Source organism: Xyrauchen texanus, chromosome 24, assembly GCF_025860055.1.
Source record: "Xyrauchen texanus isolate HMW12.3.18 chromosome 24, RBS_HiC_50CHRs, whole genome shotgun sequence".
Taxonomy (NCBI): domain Eukaryota; kingdom Metazoa; phylum Chordata; class Actinopteri; order Cypriniformes; family Catostomidae; genus Xyrauchen; species Xyrauchen texanus.
Genome location: NC_068299.1, coordinates 15670430 through 15680197, shown reverse-complemented (window position 1 = coordinate 15680197; position 9768 = coordinate 15670430). Strand labels below are relative to the sequence as shown.

Below are 9768 nucleotides of genomic sequence, written 5' to 3'. Positions count from 1 at the left end.
CATCCCGTAATAGGTCACATTTCACTGTAGTCTCAGCATCCGTCTCTCGCCCTTTACAGCAGAGGAATCGAGACATCACACAAGCGGAATAATGGTGTGGATGAACGATCTTGCATGTCTTCTCCTTCCGTTGATGATCCTGGTTCGGATTTCCATGCAGGTGGACGTTAAGAACGGGAAAGACGCCGAGACAACGGGGAATTTCATGGAAGATGAACAGTGGCTGTCTACCATTTCCCAGTACAGTCGCAAAATAAAGCACTGGAACCGCTTCAGAGATGTGAGTTGTCTTTAAGACGATGAATGAAGACATTGCATGACTTGTTAAGGTCTTATAAATTGTTTACTGGCCGGTGGACATCGAATTAGACATCCTTCAGCATTTCCTACGAAATAAAAAAAACACAGGTGCCTTTAAGATGGTAAATAGCTCTTAGAAGAGGATGCACTGTTGAGAGTGCAGGCAAAAAATCTCAAATGTTTTTAATTATGTGTTACAATTTGGACATATAGACTTTAAATACATGAAAATCTTTGATGAATCTTTTATAATCAACACAAATAGTGCTTAGAATTCAAACCCTTCACAGACTTGGTTCAAAACAATTACCAGCTGTTCTTATTTGTTTAATTGAGGACATTGATTTGATTACAGAATAAAGCAGATTGCATTAGAATGTTTCTCATTGGCCAGATGGTTGATGTGATGTTATAATAGGCAACTTAAATAATTGATTAGCACTTCACATGTATTCAGAGGGAGAATTATGACTTGATTTATGCTTTATTGCACATAGGGTTGTTGTATGCTATTTGTTCCTTTGTTTAACATTGTTTCTTTTAAGGAAACATACCTTTGTGATCCAAAAAAAATATATAATTAATTTGTAACACTAATAAAAGTAGGTATGTGTTCATTGACAACAGTACATAGACATCATGTTAATTTGTGGTTAGCAGGTAACCTACTCTTCAAACCCAAAATGGCCCTCGGTTGCTTTCTGTTTGTATGAGCTGTGTTGTTCAAAATGAAACATTAAACCGCCAAATAGAAACTGTCATTTATCTCCATCAGTGTTTGTGCTGGCAGCTATTTTTACTCTTAGAACAGGATTAAGTGTATTACTCCTTAAATGATTACGTAGAAAAACACATCTAAGAGAACCAGGAATTTATCAAAATGTGGGCATGAATAGATTAAGTGTGAATTAGACCAGGATTATAAATGGATGGACACAGCATTTTACATCAGTGGCTTACATTCAAACCAGGCCCTGCAGCAGTATCTGTATTCTCCAATCAATGTCTATTGATCACAGCATCACACATATGAATAGAAGAGGAGCAATGCTTGACCAACACATACGGGTGTTTCGCTGGAATAGTCTTTCGTCTTCCTTCATTTCAAGAAAACCAAAATAGCTTTGAAAAAAATCTCAGCATTTAATAGGTCTCTATGTTCAACTATCTAATGAAAATGCAAGTTGTTCTATTTAACTGTATTTGAGGTGAAACCTTTCTAGCACAGGGCCATGACATGCTTGCAGCTGTTGTTTTGTTTGCCATGTCACTACACAGATAATGGAAAAGTCTATTATTATTTAAGGGTTATCAAACTGGTTTCAAACCTGTATGACTTTCTCTCTTCAGTGTAACGCAAAAGGAGGTGTTAGGCTGGAATGACAGCCTGTCAATATTCACATGCATTGGATGGAAAAAGATGTTATGAATGTGTATGGTGACTAGGTTGTCACTCCCCAACATTTTGCCTAAAATCTCCTTTTTCTTTCCATGAAAGAAAGTATATGTGTTTGGAATAACATGAGGGCAATATTAATGTTTGTGGTGAATTACATCTTTAATCAATAATTAAAAAAGTATGTAGGGATTTTTAACTTGAATTATGCTCTCAAAAAACTCTTTGGATATCTTGATTCAATCGTGGACAGTTGTTCCATATGTTTGAAATGAGATATCTTAAATTAAAAATACCATTTAATTTCAACTTATATACTTCAAGCAGAAGGAACCTAACTAAATCAAGTAAACCCAACAAAATGTAACCTGTCAAAATAACTAAAATAGCTTTCAGTGATATTATTGCAAATGTACTAATGTCTGTAGCCTTTAGCCTCCTTGATAGCGCACCTGCCTCCCACGCTGGAGACGCCGATGTGAGTCCCGTTCGGAGCGGGTTGAACAGGGCCGGTAACAATGGTGCCGTGACCCGGACGGGAGTGAGGATTAGTGGGGTGAGTGTATCGGGAGCCAGCTGGTAGATAGCTGTGCAGTATGTAAACCTCACACTCCTGACCTCAAGAGGTGCACTAGCGACTTACACTAGAGGCTGTAGCCTTCAGTCTCCTTGTTAGCGCACCCAACTCCCACGCTGGAGATGCCGGTTCGAGTCCCGTTGACCAGGGCTGTTACACGTACTGTAAATTTTAGTATAATTAACACATACAGGTGGGAAACAGTACTGAGTGCAACTTGGTGACTATGTTATGTTAGCACAGCCATTGCTCAATGGACAAAGCAGTATGTAATAAAAAAAAAACTTCTAATCTTTTGGGATTGAGTAAAACTGACAATAGTAAAAAAAAAATTGAGAGTGTTCTGGGTACAGAAGCAGGGCATCTTAAAAAAAAGGTTAATTAGTAGCCCAAAAGTACACTAGTTTCTCAGCAAAGCACATTTTAAATGGTCTGCACTTATATAGAGCCTTTTTTTAACCTTAGCAATTTTCAAAGCGCTTTACACTGTGAACTCATTCACCCATACACACCAATGATGTCAGAGCTGCCATGCAAGGCACTAACTAGTCTGCCATTGGGAGACACTTCGGCATGTGAAGTCATGTGGGCCAGAAATCAAACCACCAACCCTGCGATAAGTGGCCAACCTGCTCTACCACCTGAGCCACAGCCACTCCATTTTAACCCAACAAAAAGCTTGCATTGTCCATTTTAGATGAAGTTTTGATTAACAGTTTGCCCTCCTGCCTCATTAAAATGGCAAAGAACAACAGACAGTAATCTGAAATTAATTAATTTACAATTCTGAAGTGAGCCAGGCTCTGTATTTTTCATTCAGTTTACTGCCAAAGAGTTACTCCTTAGCATGATATATGCCCATATGTAAGTGGATCTTGATTTAAATGCACTCGCACACTGTCTAAACCCTTTCTCTCTGGCTGTATTCACTTGAAATTATATTTAAATGCATTTAGAGGAATGGTTTCAGATGACAAAGGAAACAATTTAGTTTTTATTTATTGGCAAATGTATTTGTTATTCTGAGATTGCAAGTTTTAGCACCGGAAAAAGCAACAGAGTCTCTGACACTGTTTGGTACCATTTTAATGGTCACCTGTTATCTTTGATCAGAGACAGAACTTCAGAAGACTCTGAAAATTAATATCTTTCGGAACACGTCTTATTTTAACTTTAGAGTGTTGCTTGTGACTAAGGCTAATAATTCAAATTGATGTTGGCTTTCAAAATCCTTTGAGGTCCTCAGAGCTGAATAATGATATAACGAAAGCGAAAAGCGATGAAAGCAGCAGAACATGAAAGGCTCATGAGCACACAGAGGTATATGAATTCACATAAATAATTACTCTTTGTTAAATTTGGTTGATTTGGTTGATTCGTTGATTCACTTCTGGATGTGTAATTTTTTTCTGAATACAGTATATGAGTTCATTGTAATGGGACTGATGTTGCCTCTATAGGCATACGTTCTGCAAGCTCTGAATTCTGATGCCTCAATTGAAATCTAAACCCAAACATTTCAATTAACTACCTAATTTTCGATTCCTATTATGGTAATGCAGGCATTTTCTTGTGTTTTGTTTTGTTTGTGATTAGTTGAAATAGCACAACAACCTACATGATGCAAAGATTTAATATGAACTTGCAACCCACACACTGTACAGTCTTCTTGCAATTCATGGGGTCCATTGTGGTATGCAAATAGGTTTCATTACCTTATTTTCTCATATCTACAAATTGAAAGTGGGCACAAATCACTCAATCAGTCTATCTACCCCTCCTACAGATTGTGTTTCAATTTAAAAAGTATTTGTGATTTCTTTAAAGTGAAAACATTGGTTCTGTCTATTGAAAATGGTCAGGTCATGCCAAGGCATACAGCGCATTATAGTTTGATCCCACATAGGAATCTTAGTGATTGTGTCAGAGTCTCATTTGAGCATATTGAGCAAGGTCCATTTAGAAAGTCATTCCATTCGGTTACATAAATGCTTTGATGTGGTTGTATTATTTATGGAAAATGTTTCAACCACTCAATCATAAAAAAACATTTTTCCTTTATTTTTTTATGTTAGACCTACTTGGCTGACATCAATGTGTTAGTTCACCCAAAAATGAAAATGCAGTTATCATTTACTCCCCCTTATGTAGTTCCATCCCAATAATACTTTTTTTCTTCTGGAGATCATTTTTAATTTATACAATTAAAACAAATGCAAAGGCACTGAGTCTATCAGCCCCTAACATTCTGCCTCCTCCTTTTATGCTCCACAGTATAAAGTACATGTTTGTAATAACTTAAGTGTGAGTAAATTATGACAAATTTTCCTTTTTTGGTTGAACTATACCTTTAAGTCATTGATTATGTTCTTGTTACTTTTAAAGTACCATACTTTTTGTCAGTTAGTTAGATTTCGAGATATAGTCATTTGTTTTTAATCACAGTGATTGTATTATATAAGATGTAATTGCATACTGATCAACCCTGGCTGATAATATAGACCAGAATCAGATTTAGCCAAGAATATCAGACACTCAAAACTCTCAGTGTGGGTTTGATCCAGATTTGTCATGCTTGCTTATCTATTTCCATACAAGTGGAAAATTAAATCTTATTTCATGGTCGGTATTTAAGACCAAATATACAGCAGAATGTAATAGATTGGATCATTTAAAATGACAAATCCCCACTGGACACAATTACATTCACGATTGCATATGCAACATTAAATTTAAACTAATCTGTACATTTTTACTATTCTGTTTATAATGTGATACAATGATAATTGTGTATTCAATGTAAGAAAATGGTGAACCAATGCAGTGCTCACATTGTCAGATGAACCAGTAATGATTTCTCCTAATAGACATGTTATGGTGTGATTATTCACATTCATTATCTGTTAGACTTAGGCTGATTGCACCCCACACCCTGCCTGGCTGTTAAAGTGAGCTTCTCAGAAACCAAGAGTGAATCTGTTCTCTATTCTGCTGAAAGTAAACAACCAACAGTGGTGGCCAATCCTCTGGTGGCTGGCAAACTCTCTCTCTCTCTCTCTCTTTCCTACCCCCATTTAAAAACCAGAGCTTTCATTCCGCTGTGCAATGTTGTGTCAGCTTGCAACTGTTATTTCGCCACTACATTTTTAATGAAGCAAAAATGTTTCAAGCCTATGCTGAATGTGGTCTTCCATTTAACCATTCATTACCATTTCATTTAAAATGTGATTTAAGATTTCTTCATTCAGGGTGGGTGTAGGAAGGATGTTCATTGTGATTAATTTTTATATGTCAATTCCTTACTTTATGACATTTTCACAGTGGCTTATATATGGAATCTATTAGCCTTTTTTCATCAGGAGCTTTGTTTGGTGCAGTAAAGCTGTAATTTTTGTAATTTCTGTCATGTTAAAATATTTTCTCCTATCCCAATATGCAGAGATAACTATGAGTAATCCATTTGTAGGTTGGTTTCCCTGAAAAGTGAAAACATTCTGGGTCTGTGGAGCTAAAATATTGCTCTGTTTGTGTGGGCGTCCCAACCAGCCTGTTACAGCAACACTGGCCCAACCAATGGTGTGAGTTTTAGGTGGGACTTTCTATTTGTCGACAAATAGAAGATGGAGGAAGTGTTCATGAAAACCTTTTTGAAAACAGTAATTATTTGTGTAATTCAGTTTTGTCACACTTGGTTTAAAATAATAATTTGCCCAGAAATAATAATAAAAAGGTGTGTCATCATATACTCACCCTGACGTTTTTCCAAACATGTATGACTTTCTTTCTTGAAACACAGAAGGAGATTTCTCTTTCACTATGTAGAAAAAAAGATGCATTAAGTGAATGTGACTGAGGCTGACATTCTTCCTAACTTCTTCATTCAAGTTTGGAACAACCAAAAGATGAGTGTGGAAAATATCTCTTCAATCCTCAGAGACAAAGGGTATTGTACACTGTACATACTGTACACACTGTCTCTGAGGGTTAACCAAGTTTGTGTTAATTACTGATTGAAGGAGCTTTAAAATAACCTGATTTGTAAGGAAGCACATTGGAGTATCTAAACGCATAACAGATGCAGTGTCGATGACACACAAACTGCACAATATTTGGCTGTCAAAAGAAGTGAGTGATCTTTTCTGACAAGTCTGCCTGATGTGCATACCTAATGCAGAGTACCTCAGTGCTGCCCATCATGGCTTCGTTTCATCAGGATTCCAGACACATGCTTTTGTGGAGGTTGGAATGCCCTTGCAACTGCCAGAGCTGCACAGCATATGGTCCATAATTACGGATAATGCAGAATAAGATGATACACCCAAATACTCCATTAAGATCTCAGTCGTGATAGATCAGCGTTCAGCAAACAAATGCAAAACATTATGCTTTTTAGAAATAGTGGGAAAACCTATGCATGTTTATGCACATCTGTTTGCCACTCTCAGTCTGAATTGAGAGGCCAGTTTGCTCAGTGGAGGAGGTCGCAGGCCTGAAGGGCAGAGGAAATTGAGTGCAGTCGGATGGCTGTTGACAAAGGCAAGTTAGGGCAGTTCAGCAGCGTGCATTGGATATAGACCAGGAGTATAGGTTGGCTTTAATTGAGTGGAGAGAAACTGGCTTTTCATCATTCTGCTCCTTGGGTCCGCTCTATCCTGCTGAATTGGACCTTTTTATCTGGAGAGTGCAGGTGGAGAGCATGGCAGGACCCAGGCTAATATTTTTGGAGGCTTTGGTCCAACTCCTATCATAAAATGGGTCTTACATCTCTTTTAACATGCCTTTTCCTCCAATACCTGCTTGGAATGAACTCTACCTTACATTTCTGCCATTTCACTTCACTTTTATTGCCAATCCTTGGAAGTCTTGGTACCAAACACAGTGTTCTCTGAAGATCAAGCTGACCTACCAAAACAGGCGAATGAAAAGGCTCTTGTTCTGAGAATCCAATTACAAAGTACTTGCATGATAGCGCAATTTTCTCCTCCCTAAGATTTCTCATCCTTGATGAAGCCAGCAGAAGTTATTCCTTCCAGATCTACTTGAAATAAGACATGCTTGTTTGAAATGCCCAACCTAAGTGACAAAGGCTTGTTCCAGACCCCAATAAAGTGAATTTTGCCACGAGCAGTAATGAGGCAAGGAGAACTAGGATTAAGCCCCAAGAGCTCCGTAAAGGTATGGAGTTAACATAAACTGTCAAACCCCAAGACACCCCCCCCCCCACCCCATTCCCCCGTTAGATGTTGAGTTTATTCACTACTTCCCTCCTAAAGCAGAGAATGCCTTATTGACTGCCTCTGGTGTCAGATTTGCTCATTTAAAGGCAGTACTTGCTTCTGCTGTATTGCTCTCTTACTCTCACTTTCAGAGCTGTCAGCTGGTCCTATTGTGTCGGTGGGAGTGTTATTGACGCTGAAGAGGAAGGAAGATTGAAGATTACCGACTGAAGAAGTTTTACTGAGTAGAAGAGGGCATGTTTGAGCTAATTTACACCTGCAACAGCCATTGAAAACAATTTAGTTCTGTAGGTTGAAATTGCTTTGTGCACAATTATAATTTTTTTGCACAATTATTGTTAAATGTAAGCCAAGTAATTTCTGCGCCACTTGCATCATCAAATGGAAACGGAAAAATAGTGACTATATTTAAACTGATTTTCCAAATACTCTCCCTATCTGCCATTAGTCGACCCCAAATTCAGCCTTTTGACTGAATGTTGTCATGTCAAGATTGTCAGAATGCTCAAACAAACAGAGCAATGTTTTTTTTATTATTATTATTTTAAAGTTTACTATAAAAATTACACACTGTGAAAGGAAGCCGATTGGTCTCCATCACGGGATTGTAATGTGCTCATGGACTCATGGATGGTTTTATTCACCATTTTGCAATATTAATTCTGGTTTTATTGTGCAAATGTTTTTAATCCATGGCTGGAAAATGAAATGGCTGGAAAATTTTGTATTTAAGACTTTACGGCTGCCACTTGGGGAAAAAAAGATGGACGATGAGTGTTTGAGCACATGTACAAGGTTATGCTAGCACTGTTTGAGTTCAACAGAACTTTGACCTTTATAGTTTAGGGAGGGGAGTAGGTACTGCTGTAAGTAATAAAAACAGGTCTAGTTTTTAGTTTTTAGTCTTTTGTGTGTGTGTGTGCGCGTGTAACCTTGTTTTTATGATTGCTTTAAAACACTATTTATTTGCACATTTGTGCTAATGGAATAAACAACTTTTTGTAGAACCATTCCTTCTATATGGTGTGATTTTCCTTGTGACTGCTTCCACATGTTTTCATACTTATAAGATGTATGAAAACATGTGGAAACTTGATTTAATTTATCCAACACACTCTCATAAAGATTGGTCATTGTAGTGACTGTCTTGTACTGCACTGCCAATACATTGCCCTTGATCCATTTGATACATTTCATTCTGATGCCGCATTTAACATATTTTGGAAGGATATCAACACTTTGCCCAAGCCTGCATTTTAAATTAAAATGAATTGACATTTTTTTAATGTTTTATTAATTGCTTAATTATTGAATTTTGGAGCTTAAATAATGAAAAAAGCACCATAAAATGAATTAGTGCACTGTGTTCTGGGTCTTCCGAGGCTGTTTAATGGCTTTGTGTGAGGAACAGATTTAAATGTCTTTATTGAATGGTCAGCACTCCCATCTGCCGTAATAGTCAGACTCCGACCCGCTCCCATTAAAACATTCAAATATTTCCGCCTCAAGAAGCGTTGACAGCTTTGACATAAGTGATGCCAAATTCCATTGGCTCTTGTGTGTCTTGTGACCAATTGTGACAATCTAAAGCACAGATATATGTTTTAAATGAGATGTAATGTAACCTTTCGTTTCACTCAGTTCCTCACAATGAGCTATCATGTGGTTTTAAGCTTTCAGGAGACTCTAAATGTAATATGAGTCATTATGAATACTTTAACAGTGCTTGATTCAGTTTTTGGTATAAATTATTTTGACTATACATTATGTATTACATATCGTTGAGAATGGTTAGGTTTAGGTGTAGGGGTGGGGTTAGGTGTTCAAAAATATCTATATTATAGTGTAATGTAACAAAAATTATTGTGACTACATTTACCTGCCTATTAAATATTTTATAATGTTTATAAGTGGTTATGCTGAGGGGTAGTGTTGGGTTATAAAAAATATCAAAATTATAGTGTAATGGAACGAAACTAATATATTCATAACTATAATAAAACATATTATATGTTAAACACTACAGTGTGGTCTCATTGTCCATCAGTGTATTGCCCAGTAAAGCTGTGTATTTGCTGGGCATCTGTGCAAAATAGATAATTTCTTCAATTTGTTTACAATTTGTCAGGCCTGAGCTATCTCGATTTTGTACATTTCATGCATCAAAGTGCATGTGAGAGCCTCTTTTATATCCGAGAAAAGATGACTGCTAAAGTTGACACAGCTTCATGTTTTCACTTAAAGTCAGTGACAAGCAT

The 9768-nt window shown here is 37.1% G+C and overlaps 1 protein-coding gene across 1 annotated transcript in view; it reads left to right on the top strand.

Annotated features, from left to right (window-relative positions):
* Positions 1-9768, top strand: part of LOC127618027 (testican-2-like) — a 55789-nt gene continuing 46021 nt past the window's right edge. The window contains exon 1 of the mRNA XM_052090241.1: positions 1-280. Within this exon, the coding sequence (XP_051946201.1) occupies positions 92-280 (189 nt within the window). The 5' untranslated portion in view covers positions 1-91. The remainder of the gene's footprint in view (positions 281-9768) is intronic.